General features: G+C 37.0%; 2 protein-coding genes across 2 annotated transcripts; both read left to right on the top strand.

Moving 5' to 3' along the window:
* Window positions 1–1,003: 1,003 nt before the first annotated feature.
* On the top strand, window positions 1,004–5,570 carry LOC141604848 (uncharacterized). The gene is made up of 2 exons (XM_074423391.1): window positions 1,004–1,359; window positions 4,124–5,570. The coding sequence occupies exons 1-2, from the start codon at window positions 1,102–1,104 to the stop codon at window positions 5,273–5,275; spliced, it is 1,410 nt and encodes a 469-aa protein (XP_074279492.1). The 5' UTR covers window positions 1,004–1,101; the 3' UTR covers window positions 5,276–5,570.
* A 6,214-nt stretch (window positions 5,571–11,784) lies between these two features.
* Window positions 11,785–15,238, top strand: LOC141604846 (uncharacterized). Its single transcript, XM_074423390.1, has 3 exons — window positions 11,785–12,919; window positions 14,410–14,638; window positions 14,842–15,238. The coding sequence occupies exons 1-3, from the start codon at window positions 12,060–12,062 to the stop codon at window positions 15,004–15,006; spliced, it is 1,254 nt and encodes a 417-aa protein (XP_074279491.1). The 5' UTR covers window positions 11,785–12,059; the 3' UTR covers window positions 15,007–15,238.
* Window positions 15,239–15,647: the final 409 nt, after the last annotated feature.

Raw genomic sequence — 15,647 nt, 5'->3', positions numbered from 1 at the left:
TTACCCCACAATAATATCTTCCCTCTCTCCAATTACCTTACACCACCACAATACTTTACAATAAAATAATCATCCCCTTAATTTGCGTGCCCTTTTGAAAGGAAAGAGTTATTATGAATAGGATGGAGTACTTCAATTTGAGTCATTCGAGAAGTCGCACCAGATCAATTTTCTTTTTCTCTCAGTTTTTCTACCACGTGTCTAGAGTCAGTTCAGAAGTTATCCAATTCGATTTCAATCCCAAATATTAGATGTTAACCACATTTTCATGGTTTTTTGATTTTCGTCCGAGTTTGGTTTATCGCATACAGGCACCGTCAAATCTCCTCAATTGCAGCTCAAAATTTATGTGGTCGCATTATCTAACCTAAAGAACCCATCGTGCGATTTATGTACATTACTGGCTTGGAACCCCGACATCCCAAAAACCATGTATTATATACACTTCAATTTGAGCCGTTCAAATGGTCGTACCGGACCACGTTTCTTTTTCTCCCAAATTTTCTACCACGTGTCCGGGGTTGGTTTAGGAGTTACCCAGTTCGATTACAACCCCATATAACAAGTATTAACCAAATTTACACGATTATACGATTTTCGGCCAAGTCTGGTTTATTACATTGAGGCACTGTTAGATCCCCTCAATTGCTCCTCAAAATTTATGTGATCGCTTTATCTGACCCGAGGAAGTCTACGCGTATCTGGGTTGATGTAGTTCTGGACTGTATTGGTGACTTGGTTGCAGCCGACTTTGTTTCCGCTTTTGATTAATAATAAACCTTTTCCCTTAATAAAAAATTTGAGCTGCACGTGAGCTTTTCGAGTCGAGCCGGTGTTAACTCTGCTTGACTCATTAAAATCTCAGGCCAATTTCAGAGGCGAGCTTTGACCTAGCCGAGCTCAAGTTGTTCACGAGCTGCTTCGTCTTGTTATTACCTTTAGGCTTAACTATTGTTTACCACGTGTCTCAAATAAATAATTCTCCTAGGACATTGGACAATACACATGTGAGCATTTATCACCTCACTTTCACAAATTCGATTCCCCCACCAAACCAACCAAAAAAACACCAAAGAAATCTCAAAAAAGAAAAGTAGTCCAATGCAAATCGCATCAAAATTGCAATGTACCTGGACAAACCCTGATGCACAAATGTTGAGAACCTCTATATTATGCTCATCAAAACCTCAACTTCAAACCCTCTTCAACTTTCCCCAAAAAATTGACAAAATCTCTTCATTTTCTTCAAAATTTAAGCATTGCCCTTTATTTGTAGCATCCATGTCTAGTACTCCTGTTGAAAAGGTGGCACCTTTGAATCATGATGCTTCTGCCCAAAAACCTCAATACCCAGTTCAGGTGATGTATTTAATGGAGTAATTCCCTGTACAATGCATCAGTTAGTTCTGATTTTAGTATTGTTTTTACTGTTTGAGTTGATTAGTAGTCGGACCGTTCCAATAGTTTGTTTACCTTTTATTAAAATAGCTCTCGCCGACAATGAAAATGTTAAATAAATGATTGAGACGGAGGGAGTAGTTCTGTAACTGGTTATTTGTGTTTGTAATATCGTTTGCAGTTTTTGATTTTTTCTGTTTTGGTATTAGCATTTCTGGCAGTAGTACACTTTATAATGCATGTAGGTGAGTCTAGTGTTTGATTTGATTACTTGTGGAATGATTCATAATTGGGTGTTTGTACACAAATAGTCACTATAGACGGGAGATATCTGTTTATAGTTATAGACGGCCAAATATCCACACACTAAGCATAAGGCAAGTTGCTTGACGGGGCCCAAAAATGTCATCATTTAAGCATATTTGACGAATCTTTCACTTTAGACGGATATATCTGTCTATAGTGAGACTAATTGGTGTTTGTATTATCATTTGCATTTCTAGGTTCGTGTTGATTTGGTCTTTGCATTTCTAGGTTCATGTAAAAATGTGCCTTGGAGTAAGACCCCTTTTTTTTCGACTGAAACTCTCTAAAATGAACTGAACACTAAAGTCTAAACTGAAGTGGACTGAAATTAAGTCCAAAAGAATATGACATAATTCTCGATAAATGCTTCTAATAATTTAATCTGGACTTGGTTTGACTGTTTGACTTGATTGTTTCTGCACTAATTCAGTAGTTGGGTCTTTTTGATTAGGTATCTGCACCTTGATTCTTGTCGAATTCCTTGATTTAGCTAAAGTTTGGTATGATTTATGGAGTATTGTTAATTGGTTAATCTGTACTCGTCGCAAAATCCCTGCTTATGTGATTACATTGTTCAGCTGTTTTGATGGTCTTGGCCTTGTTGTATTGTCGGTTGAGATTGACGGTAGGCAATACGAAGATTGGTGGTGAGTGACAATAGTTTAATGATCAGGGGTTATACTTCTGCAGGCTCTATAAAGTAGCTGAATTGAATTAGCTAAGTTAGTGGCTTGATAACTGATAAGTTAGATTCATCTTTTTTATAAGTCAGATTGTTTGCTGTTTTTCACTTCTTTCTCATTGGAGTTTTGGGCGTAAGTATATCAACTAGTTATGGAGTACAGTTTTGGGTATATTGGAGTCAGATTCCAAATTTTACTATTACTTATATAACCTTATTTTACTGTATTCTGTGTCAACTCAAGTATATAGTTCAGTTTCTCAGAGTTGGCTAGTTTGTGATGAAATCTCCACACCCTAACTACATCCTGATTTCGGAGTTTTTTTTTTTTTTTTTTTTTTTGCAATGTCACATGAGTAATGTGACTGTGTGAGTATGCTGATAATGGTGGATAAACATGGGGGGATTGTTGATAACCAAGTGGAGACATCTCAATTTATGGGTGCGTTCATACCACAAGAGTGTGTAATAGAATTAGTCGATATTTATCTGGCTAATTTTCTGTTTGTCAGTTTTTTTGGTTATTGACGTTGCTGGGTAGAGGTATGACTCCCCTGATAGTCGTAACTTCAAGGCTATACTTATGCCAACCGGAAAACTAGTTTGAAGTATCGTAGGCCATTTGCCAACGCACTGTTTGTTTTCTTTTTCAATGGAAGTTGTGTCCTGGTCATTCGAAGAAGACTTGTTTAAGAATTATTTTTAGGACTATGATTTTGAGTTGTGGAATCTTAATAATTGATTGTGTACGTGGATAAGGTCCATTCAATATAGAAAACTGTTACAATTATGTTTCAATATGTTTATTTAAAATTTTCATAGCATTGTCAACCTTGGAAGTCATCTCCAGTGTATTGTAACCTTCAAATATGTCTATGAGTTACTATCTCGGATGACTACATGAGAATGAGTCGATACCTCATAAACACGCTAAGATGAAGAAAGCATGGTACACCCTGTTATTTTTAGTATGCATCATTGCTAACGCTACAAGTCTACAACCATTGAACACCCCTAATATAACGATAAACTTTTGACATCATGCTCAAAAAAGCTTCTAGGGTGTGTGTTCTTTAAATTTAGCTATTCGTCGGTGACGATATTAGAGTAAGTTGAGCCCGTTGAGGGCTTTGATTAACTTAACACAATTGTAGAAGTTATAGTCTTGGCAAGACTTACATGACATGAGGCAAACTCAATCTGCAGCAGGTCATGGTTAAACACTTATTCTAATTTCTAAGGTCAGTATTGTGACTTCATGAGTTTGAGTATGCTTGCTATCAAAGTTTGAGCATGTTCATCCTGTTGAACCTCACAGGAGCATTAGAGTACACATCCTGCGGTCTGGATCGTCTCTTAATTCACTCGCTTCAGAATGTACTTTTATGTGTAGCTTATTTTTTTCTTGCAGTTAATAAGCTTAAGATAGTTCAGTTTTGTTCAACCTTCAGGAGACTTCTAATTTCTAAACTTTGTATGTGTGGTCATGCTATTTCAACTTGGCTCTCTTTTATTTTTCACTGTTTTCGTCTTTGATTTCACACTTCCATGTGTTGTAATTCTCTGTAGCAACCAAAATGAGTTTTGCGAATCTTTGTTGGTAACATACTGTCATTTAACTCGGTTTTAAACACTTCCTCGTTGATGAAATCAGTTTTCCTTTTTGTATCCACTTGTTAAAATTCATTTTATTTACCCACGTGTCTCACTTAACCAAAAGTTTTAACCTCTTTACAGGTTGCAAAGCGTTTGGAGAAGTTCAAGACAACAATTTTCACTCAGATGAGCCAGCTAGCCATCAAACACGGAGCCATTAACCTTGGCCAAGGATTCCCCAACTTTGATGGGCCGGAGTTTGTAAAAGCTGCAGCCATTCAAGCCATTAACGAAGGGAAAAACCAATACGCCCGTGGCTATGGAGTTCCTGACCTCAACCTTGCTATTGCCGAAAGGTTCAAGAAAGACACAGGTCTAACAATTGACCCTGAAAAGGAAATAACCGTCACCTCAGGTTGCACAGAAGCGATTGCTGCTACCATGTTAGGGTTAATTAACCCCGGTGACGAGGTAATCCTCTTTGCCCCATTCTATGATTCTTATGAAGCCACACTTTCTATGGCCGGTGCCAAAGTCAAAGGGATCACATTACGTCCACCTGACTTTGCCGTCCCCCTTGAAGAACTCAAGTCTACAATATCGAAAAACACACGGGCCATCCTTATAAACACACCTCATAATCCCACCGGAAAAATGTTCACTAGAGAAGAACTCGAGTTTATAGCATCCCTTTGCATTGAGAATGATGTATTGGTATTCACCGATGAGGTTTATGATAAGTTAACCTTTGAAATGGATCATATATCCATGGCTTCCCTTCCTGGTATGTATGAGCGTACCGTTACCCTAAATTCTCTCGGAAAGACATTCTCGTTAACCGGATGGAAGATTGGGTGGGCCATAGCACCTCCTCATTTGATTTGGGGAGTGAAGCAAGCCCATTCTTACCTCACTTTCGCCACTTCCACTCCAATGCAATATGCCGCGGCTACTGCATTACGAGCACCCGACTCCTATTTTGAGGAACTGAAAAGGGATTACCGGGCTAAAAAGGACATTTTGGTGAAAGGGTTAATTGAGGCGGGTTTTAAGGTGTTCCCATCAAGCGGAACCTACTTTGTTATGGTTGATCACACTCCCTTCGGCCAAAAAGACGACGTTGCATTCTGCGAATATCTAATCAAGGAAGTTGGGGTTGTAGCAATCCCGACAAGTGTTTTCTATTTGAACCCGGAAGAGGGGAAGAACTTGGTAAGATTTACCTTCTGCAAGGATGAAGATACCCTGAATGCCGCTGTGAAGCGCATGAAGGAAAAACTGAAACGAGTTTAGGTTAGTGTACTTGTACTTTAATCCGATTATCTGAATTCTGACGATTATCCAAAATCCCGTCACAGAAAATGAAAAATCTCTAAGAAGTCAGAATCGGACGGAGTAGTAATCAGAAAGAGCAAACATGATTCATCATTCTGTTACACTTTTACATGTGGTTAAGATTGGTAGGAATTATTGTTGATGTTCTTGACATTGTTTGCAAGATGATGCTGCCAGATTTTAGCAAGTGATGCGAAATGAGCACAACTTGAATTTGATAACAATAATAATGTACCCAAGTTGTGGTAATAATGTATTTCTAATTTCTAGTCTTTGTTTACCCAAACTTGTTAGTCGGAAAGAATAGGGGGATGATAACGCCAAAGACGATTATCTATTCTGCCACTTGTTTTGTAAGAGTTTTAATTTTATAGCTTAATTTTTCGAAGGTGTTTTTACTCGCAAGTGGCAGAGTATATAATCACATGGCCCGATGACCATCCAAGGATTAATGTCCTCATTAAGACAGGTGACTTTCTCATGATGTAGCAAGTCTTCCTTCAGATGGTCAAAACTTGTAACGTCTCATAGCCTTCTTTTCTTAATGTTATTTAAATCATGTGTGACTCGTCACTAGCTTGTGACTAGACATGGCAAACTGGTTAGCTGTGTCATGTTTTGTTCCGGGTCGGACTATTTTAGGGTTTAACAGAGTTCGGATCAGGTCAATTCGGGTTCAGATAATTCTTGAGTGAGTTATTATTAAGTTATTTAGGTATAACAGGTACTTTTCGACAATAAACATTAGGGTCGGATCATATAGGGTCATGTCTTCAGTTCAGGAGGGTTAGGTCGGGTACGAATCGAATTATCCAAAACCGGATCAATTTTATGAGGTCTAGTTGTGAGTTGTGGTCGACAGTTCACAAGTAAGAATTTGTGTTTGGTGATTTATAAATTTTTGGTGTTTCTTTTTGGTGTTTTTGTGTTCTCAGAAAGTACTGTGTACTACACCACTAGTGGCAGTGGGTTATAAGATGAAGAGGGTACTGTGTGTGTAGTCAATTCGTCTCCTGGAAATGGGGGCAATGATTTCTTTTCTATAGCACTAGTTGAGGTTCAAAGAGCCGGATACATCCACAATTAAGTTTTTTTTTTTTTTTTTTCCTTTCTGCTATGTCAAATTTATGATAGCGGATTGTGTGTCTCGTTTTTATCGACACGTCATGTTTACGCGGGAAGAGAGGTAGTATTACACGAGATAAGACTCAAAAATGAGATACTGATCGACATGCAACCAAGTACAACATGAATAATTGAGAAGGTTGCGACAATTTTGCAAAATGAGGGTTTACCGTAGAGGTGACTAATTGTGGACTTGTCTGGGACAGGGGCAAGTAGGCAACGCCCATGTGGATTTTTTCACCTACGAACAAGTAGGGTAGCGGTTGGGACAGGCGAATGGTCAAGCCTTTGTAAATTTCCAAAGACATTGACCAACCCGCTCTTTTTACGAGCTAGATAGACTGAGTTTAATGGACGGGATAACCCGTGATCAGCTCTAGTTTACAAGAAGTCGACTCATAAAATTTCGGTTGGGAAGATGAGTTTGAGGTTGATTTTGCATGCTTGAGGTTAACTCAATTCCCTATGGATTCTTTCATATATTAGGTTAATTTATTTGATTTTTTACACATGAGAAAACATATACATAGGAGTTGTTTGGTTGATCAAGGAACTTAATGTTCCTAGGAACCTACAATTCATGCGAATTAAGTTTCCTCATTCAATTCGGGTGAATTTCGGAAAAGTGTTTGATTGCTCAGGTAGGAATTAAATTCCACAGGAACTTCCAATGACCAAGAGGGGAGTAGGTAAGCAACTTCCTACATCATGTAGGCATTGGAAGTTCCTGGAAGTTCTAATTCCTACATTTTCCAAAATTTATGACAACCAACAACACATATTTTTTAAAATCATGAGATTTTCCAATGCCTATGTTTTCTACGTGGCAACCAAACAACCCCAGAATCTTGTTACAAAATAGACCGTGAGATTTTTTTGGAAATAAGAGAACACACAGCTCCCATTTACCAAATCTTCTGCTTGTCCCCTTTGAAGAACCTTCTTGTCTTTGGAACTGTACATTCATGTCGTAATGGTAAAACCAAATTTGACTATGACTAGTTTTACTTCTACTACAATTTTCAAGATTAACCCAACTGAGTAAACAAACTGCCTAGCTAGAAGTCATATAAAAAAATATCTAAATGTATCATTTTAGGTACAATTTTGTAAAAACGAAAATCATAATAAGTAGCAATTTTTGAAATTAAAAAAAAAATTATATCAGTTGTAATTATACGAGTATGTACTCCCTATATAACAACTTAACTAATGAGTTTAGTCATTACTTTGTCCTCCTTGTGTTCGGTTCAATTTATATACGTATATGGTCAAATGTAGTGAATTGGACCGAACTGATAGAAGTAATTCGCGCAATCATGCTAACTATATGCAGTTATTTATACAAATATGTACTCCGTATATAACAACTTAACAAGTATGGAGAGTAGTAACATCATTTTAGACATTACTTTGTACAAAAATCCTCATTTAAGACGGAAGTAAGCTTAAGACGGGTTAAATAATAAGTGAAATACTACTTGACCCGTTTTAACATCTTGTTATTCCCTGGACATTTGTATAGATAAGACAACATCTTGTTATACAAAATCCATATAAGTGAACATCTTGTTATTCAAAAATCCTCATTTGTATAGATAAGACAACATCTTGTTATTCCCTAGACATTTTCTTTTTATCTTTTATCCATATAAGTGAAATACTACTTGACCCGTTTTAACTTAAGACGGATATATCCGTCTTAAGAGAGACTTATTGTACTTTATATTTGTACTCCTTTCGTGTGGTCCAATTTATATTATACGTATTCGGTCAAATGTAGTGAATTGAACCGAATAACCGAATAAGTGAAGTACACATAGTCATGTTGACTATTTCCTTCCCTAAATTATTTTTTCTGACCCTTTTATTCAAGGGCTTTCTTGTACAACATCCTGAAGCAATGACATATATTCAGAGAGTTGGCCAACTAATATTGATTGTGGAATTGCCTTTAATTTGGGCAGCATAAGAGTAATGTTTTGTAGCCAAAGACTAGAATTCGTCCAACAATAAAACTCAAATTTGAACAAGAATATGCAACTAGACTTGGTCCTTTAACTTAAACTTTGGTTCAAAAGTTAGCTTACTAGCTTCACTTTCTCCATTTGTTAGTCTAATCTTTGTTTTCTCTTGTAGGGTAAAACAATAATCAATTCTTAAAACGGTTTTATATCTAATTAAAATTAAAGTAGAAATAAAAGATAATTGTGAGAGATTTTAAGTTAAGACGGTTTTAAGCAAGATCAACTGTAAGACAGGAAAAATGAGATTTGATAATTTGTAACACAAACTGTCAAACAAGACGTATAATACGATCTATTTACATGAATTGTACCTCATTAGATAAGATGTATATTAACTCTGTTATATGTGTACAAACGGTCTTACATAAGACAATCTAAACTAATTATAAGGCGCTGAAGATTTAACAGTTATGGTAAAATGGTTAGGGATGTCGATATTTACTCCACAGTTAAAATTAACGTCATTGGTTTGTGAGTGACCCGTATTATCAACTTAGTTTTTTTTTTTTTTTTTTTTTTTTGTCAGAAAGAAAAGATTGCTACCCTAGGCTATAGCTTTAGCTATAGCATGAGCAATCCGATTAAGGTTTCGTGGACAGTGGCTAAGAGAAAAACAATGGCAGGTATAAGCCAATAAAGAAACAGAGTTTAGAATAGGTAGCACGTCTTGATTAGCAGCGCCATATCCATTGAGTTGAAGAACCAAATTTAAGCAGTCTGATGTAGCGTCAAGATGGCGGAAACCCAGCGAAATAGCTTCGGAGCAGGCGAACTTCAAAGCCATTGCTTCAGCCTGAAGAGCGTTCTTAGCCCAGAAAGTCTTACATCCTGTGCGAAATATTACTCCATGTTTGTCTTGAAGTAACCACCCCGCAGTAGCCTTGAAATTTGTCTTCCATGAAGCATCGCACTTTATTCTTTCTGACGTAATTTGAATTTATTTCAACTCAGTTCAGATGTTCAGCTCTATTTACTTTACTTCAATTCAATTCGGCTCCATTTAGTTCAACTCAACTCATTTTAACTTAGCTCTACTCAAATTAACTTTTAAGAGCTGTTCTTTCTGACTTAATTTCAGCTCATTTCAATTCAACTCAGTTATGGTCGATTCAAATTGAATAAAGGGATAAATATAGTTCATAAGATGCCAATCAAAACCATAAATTAAACAAATACGAGTAAATCAAAGCCATAAATGTGTATACTATAAATAAACTCACAAATTTCAATAGACATTTAATTGCTACCATATCATGAATGAATACAAAACTATTTTATACATTTCGATCACCCTCCAAATCAGCTGCAAATAATCAAGGCCGTTCATTTATATCCCAAATCCTAGTTAAATAGCTTTTCTAAAAAAAGGATTTTTTTTAAATCTATTTCATTTTAATTACCATTTTTGGATTGGTTGAGCATGATCTCATCTCACGCATCACATGTTGAATATCTTTTGTTTGATTTTCTGAGTTAAAGTAATAAATGGCAAATAAAGTAGTGTGTTATGTTTCCACTTCTTTACACCCTCTTTTTTGGGCAAATGTAGAAGTCATTGATTTTGATTTATTCATCAAGTGCAAAATAATTTAGTGTCCGAAATTAGTAATAACGCGTAAATAAAATTAGAACGGATAATTAAGTAGAATTTAAAATATAAGGATTATAAATGTCAGCTAATTTAAGTACTTGTTAATCATACTCTAAATTTATATCGTACTACCACAATTTTCATTTTTTTTGTGCAAGAACACAATTTTCAATTTTGTCATACTAACTATTCACAAAAATATTACTCGTAACTTATAGTCCATAGCATACCCTTCGATGGTATTTTCTATGAGCTATTCTTACAACATGAAACCAAGGTCATTTTCTTTTGATTGAAATTATTAGGTGAGCTCCACCTAAGCGAGTTAAGCTAAATTGAATAAATTTGAATTGAACTAAACGGAACTAAATTGAATTGAACTGAGCTGAAAATTAGCCAAAGAGAACATAGTCTAACTATAACACTCTTCTAAGTTTTTGCTAGAGAAGTAATCTGTCTTTGTATTGCGAATCTCGAATTCTGCTTCATTTTTCTTTATTTGATAAGATTTTAAACAAACAATTGAGACGAGAGATTAGTATCTCGAATTTCGAAAGCTTAACCTTAACACAAATTCTCCCTTATGACGGAGATACCCGTCGCAAACTTGCGACGGGTACCATTTTGTCTCACACAAAACCCGTGGGGGTGAGAGAGAGAGCACATGGGGTGAGTGCCCACCTTGTCCCCTCTACCCATTTCCACTCACATAATACCCGTTGCAATATCCGACCCGTCGCAAGGGAGACCTACTGTAACCTTAAAGCCTAAATATACTAAGACAAACAAAAAAAAAAAAAAAAAAAAGTGTGAGAAAGCACGTGCCGGGGCAGGCATAGTGAAGCCATGAAAAAGGGGGTGGCAGACACTCCTCAGTTAATTTTCCAGTAATATAAAATTAAAAAATTGAAAATCTGAGATCCAACATTCCAACCTTCCCTTCAATACCGTTCACTTTATCCTCTATCCAACGGCTCTGATCCTCTATTTACTCCCCATCGTCCGATCTCCATCCTACGTCCTACATCCCATCTCTTCCCCGCCCTCCCCATTTTAAAACAAAGAAGTTATAAAAACAAGTCTCTTGAGACTCAATGTCAGATCAGATCGTGTCGAGATCGTGTTCGTGTCAGATGTAAACGAGTTATAAAATCCTTCAACCCAAACCTTACCAATCAAATCTCATGTCGAGTTCTTATCGACTCACTTACATAAATGGGGCATCAAGTTTCAACCCAAACCCATTAATTTTATATCGAGTTTATGTCGTGTCATTGTTTGTCGGCTCTACTTAAGAGATGATCTCATCGTTAGTATAAAATCATTTTATGGTGTAAAACTAGGCCTACAAGGCTACAATGAGTCATGCGGTCAGGTTTGGGTCAGTTCGTATCAGACCGTTTTCAGATTTCACAGATTTCAGGTTGGGTCTTGTAATCTCTGATTCGAGGTATTTTCAGTCTCTTATTATTAAATGATTTAGAGAATAATAAACTTTGAACAACAATAAACATTCATGTCTAGTCATATTAATCTAATCAACTCAGGTCCTTAGCTCGAGTGTCAGATCAGATACAATTCAGGTTATTTAGCCGAGCCAAGTTTACGAGGTCTATCTTATCTAATCCGTTTTTAGTGTACGATCAAAATATCCCGTCTTAAACTAGAATTTGTCTAGGATTAATAACATACGGAAAAAACAAATTATAAATCCCTCCACATCCCCTCATTTCCTTCCTTCAGTTTTTTCTCCCAACATTTCAAACCTCCAACCGCCTCCCTCCCCTCTCTTTCCCATCTCTCCTCCATTTCCCTCCACTCCACTAACCTGCGCCACTAACTACCCCTTATCCTGCGCATCTCGCCATGTCACCACCTCCGACCACCCAATTCAACCCAACCCGACCCGAATCCTAACCCCACCCCCTTAACTAATCAAATATTCAAACGCACGGTTTATTTTCGCAGTACGGTTTTTACTCCGTATCATCTTGAAAAAATGGAAAGTCAAGCGAAGCTAACAAGAACACAGTCATCACTTCTCCGATCCTCCCCCACCGTCCGATCCTCCATCCAAACCCTCTCCACCGTTGATCTCCATCAATATTCCGACGACGATGAAAACGACAACAATAATAATAACAACGACAACAACGATAAAGAAAAACAATATTCCCACCACCATCTCAAACGACACCGTTTCACCCCAAAATTAACCACCCCAAAATTAACCCTGATTTTCACTCTAACCCTAATTTTTACCCTCATTTACCTCAACACCTCGGAAACCACCACCTCCACTTCCGAAAATATCCTCCTTTTCCTCATCTTCATCGCTGTTTCCCTCTATTACCTCAGTAAAAACAAACATTTACTCGACCACCTCAAAAACTTACCCTCAGTAAAAACACACAACCGTAGTAACTCTAACCCCTCAGTCGAATGGTTCATCGGCGATGACGTGGCAGTTTCAACTACCACGTCGGAGGTGAGAGGAGTGGAGTATTACGGAAATGGTGATTTTTACGAAGGGGAATTTTACAGCGGTAAAAGTAACGGTTCGGGAGTGTATAATTACTGTAGGGGTAAAGGTAAATATGAAGGAGAATGGGTAGAAGGAAGATATGAAGGGTATGGGATAGAAAGTTGGGGTAAAGGGAGTAAATATAGAGGAATGTATAAAGGTGGATATAGACATGGTTATGGTGTTTATAGGTTTTTTACTGGAGATAGTTACGGTGGTGAATGGTTAAATGGTTATTATCATGGTTTTGGTGTTCAATCTTGCAGTGATGGCAGTTGTTTTTTTGGAGTGTTTAAATCTGGGGTTAAACATGGTCTTGGTTGTTACCATTTTAGGTACTGACTTTTTCCGTCTCGGTTATTTCTTTACGTTTTTTCTTAGCTGGTGTCTCGGCCGGTTTTTTTTATAGTCTATTTTGCGATCATTTCATTGTGTTTTTCTTAGCCGGTGTCTAGGCTGGTTTTATTATTTTTTTGGTGTAAACCGGGGTGTCCACCGTCGACAACAAACAGTGTATAATCCCTCGCCGCATGTGCTCTCACGAAGAGGTAAACGGCTGGCCAAAGAGTTTGCTCCATTCCCATGGGCAGGGATCGAACCCCTGACCTCATGGTTAAGGGATGAGTTTGGTTTAGGCCGGTTTTATTATGATGTTGATTTTATGGTCATTTCTTTATGTTTTTGTTTTACGGACAAGCCTGTCTTAAATGAGAATTTGTGTTGTTGGATTGTTGGTTTTGTGTTGTTTGACTGTATACGTTTTTTAAAAATACGTGAGGGACGGGAAGGGGATTTTGAAAAACGTATATAAACAAATGGAATATTTACCATTTTAGTCTTTTCTTTTTAATTTCTTGTTTTTTTTGTGTGTTTGGTTTTGGTTCGATAGTTGGTTTTGTGTGAGACGGTCTCTGATAGTAATATTGTGTAAAATTGATACACATTGTGGAGATTAAGAGTGCTTCCTCTGTTCCATTGGATTGTATGCGTTTACTTTTCCAAATAAGAGCGAATTTTGGAAAAAAGAAGTATATAATTCATCAGAATTGAGGGAGTACTTGTGTAAGGCGGCCTGTGTTATTTCCGTTTAGTACTTGAGATTTCCACGGATTGACTTGACCCATCAAGGTCATGACCCATCTATTGACCTTGCTTGGGCATGGTCAAGGCGGTCGGATTAATAGTGTAGAATGGATTCACCCAGGAGGGGTCATGAACCATATAAGGGAAAATGAAGTTACTCGTGTAAGGTCGCTTGACACAAGTATTTCTGTTACGATATTTGTGGTTATTTAGTTTTGACATCTTATCCGAGTTGTAACTGGATAGGATTGTGATGTGGGTATGTTACGGTATGGGGGGAGATTGATGGATTTTGAATTATTTGTTGGTTTTTTAAGAGGATTATGTTTTTTAATTGAGAAGTGGAGGGTAGTTTGGTTTTTAGAGGGTTTGTGGACCATTGATGATGGGTGATGATTAAGACTGTAACACTTTATAATGGGACATTCTCTGGGTTTCATTATACTCATCTTATATCATGCTTGAATTACTGTTTTTGCTGTATGGGTAAATGAATGAATGCAGCAGCTGAATTTGAATCTAGCTTAATGTACAAGATTCGATCTTTTTATTGTGTAATCGTAGATTAATAATAACTAAAATCTTGTTAAATTATTATTTTTTTTTTTTTGTCGTGTAATTGAATGAATGCAGTTGATTGGTATCTCTGGTAGTGGTAGCGGATCATTAGGGATTTTGTTTCGGAGCTTGTGGCAGTTTCGTTTATGGTAAATGATGCTAATTATGTTTCTTGATGATGCAGAAATGGGGATAGGTATGCCGGGGAGTATTTTGGAGATAAAATCCATGGATTTGGTGTGTATCACTTTGCTAATGGGCATTGCTATGAGGGTTCGTGGCATGAAGGCCGTAAACAAGGTTATGGGATGTATACTTTCCGAAATGGGGAACCTAAATGTGGTGAATGGAATTGTGGATCCCTGAAGACTCCCTTACCGCCACTTACAGATTCAGTTCTCCGAGCAGTTCAGGTGATTATCGATCATAGTCATCTTTTAAAATTTGCAAAACCTGACGTTATCAGTCGATCTAAATTACCCGACCAGGCCTCTTATCTCGACTGACCTTAAAATGACCGGTTTACCCTTTTACCGATCTAGATTTCAGATTCAGTACTGTGTGCTATTGAAGATTTATAGCTTCTGATCCTGATCTGTTGCATTTCAATTTATAGGCTGCAAGAAAAGCAGCAGAGAATGCAATTAACCTACAACGAGTCGATGATCAAGTCAACAAAGCAGTGGCAGGTGCAAATCGAGCTGCCACAGCCGCTAGAGTTGCTGCTGTCAAAGCAGTTCAGAATAGAATGAATGGGAAATTTTATGATATAAATGCTTAATATAGGATGAATTTGGATTTACCTTTAGTAAATGTAAAGTTTTCGCCAAAATGGCGGTTTTTAGCAGGAAGATCACCCCTGTAAGCGCAAGCTCGCCGGAGGTTGAGAGAGTTTTGAGCTTTTTTTCATCATTTTTCTTTCTCAATGACCCACAAGGGCCACAACCTGTAAAATGTACATAAATTTGATTATCTGAATATGTAGATCTAATGAAGATTAATTAATCAGTGTTCATATTTGTATTCCCACATTTTTTTGTTTAAAACGGCAATATCCGTTTCTAATGGAAAAGTGGATCCAAATAGATACTGTATGATGTTATAATTGTATATTTGGATCTTTTTTACCATTAAAACGGACAGCCGATGTGGCGATGTATTCCTAATTTCACGAAAATTCCAATTTCAAATAAGACTGTTATAATTGTATATTTGGATCTTTTTTACCATTAAAACGGACAGTCGATGTATTCCTAATTTCACGAAAATTCCAATTTCAAATAAGACTGTTGTATGACAAATAACGGTCAGTAACCGCTTATGTTTCTCGTTGTTAGCATATAGTATTATACAACGGTCTTACAATAGAATAAATCTGTGAAGATAAGCTTACAATTATTAGCAATTACTACTCTATTATGA

The sequence above is a fragment of the Silene latifolia genome, chromosome 10 (genome assembly GCF_048544455.1).
Source record: "Silene latifolia isolate original U9 population chromosome 10, ASM4854445v1, whole genome shotgun sequence".
Taxonomy (NCBI): Eukaryota; Viridiplantae; Streptophyta; class Magnoliopsida; order Caryophyllales; family Caryophyllaceae; genus Silene; species Silene latifolia.
This window is presented reverse-complemented; position numbering and strand designations above follow the sequence as displayed.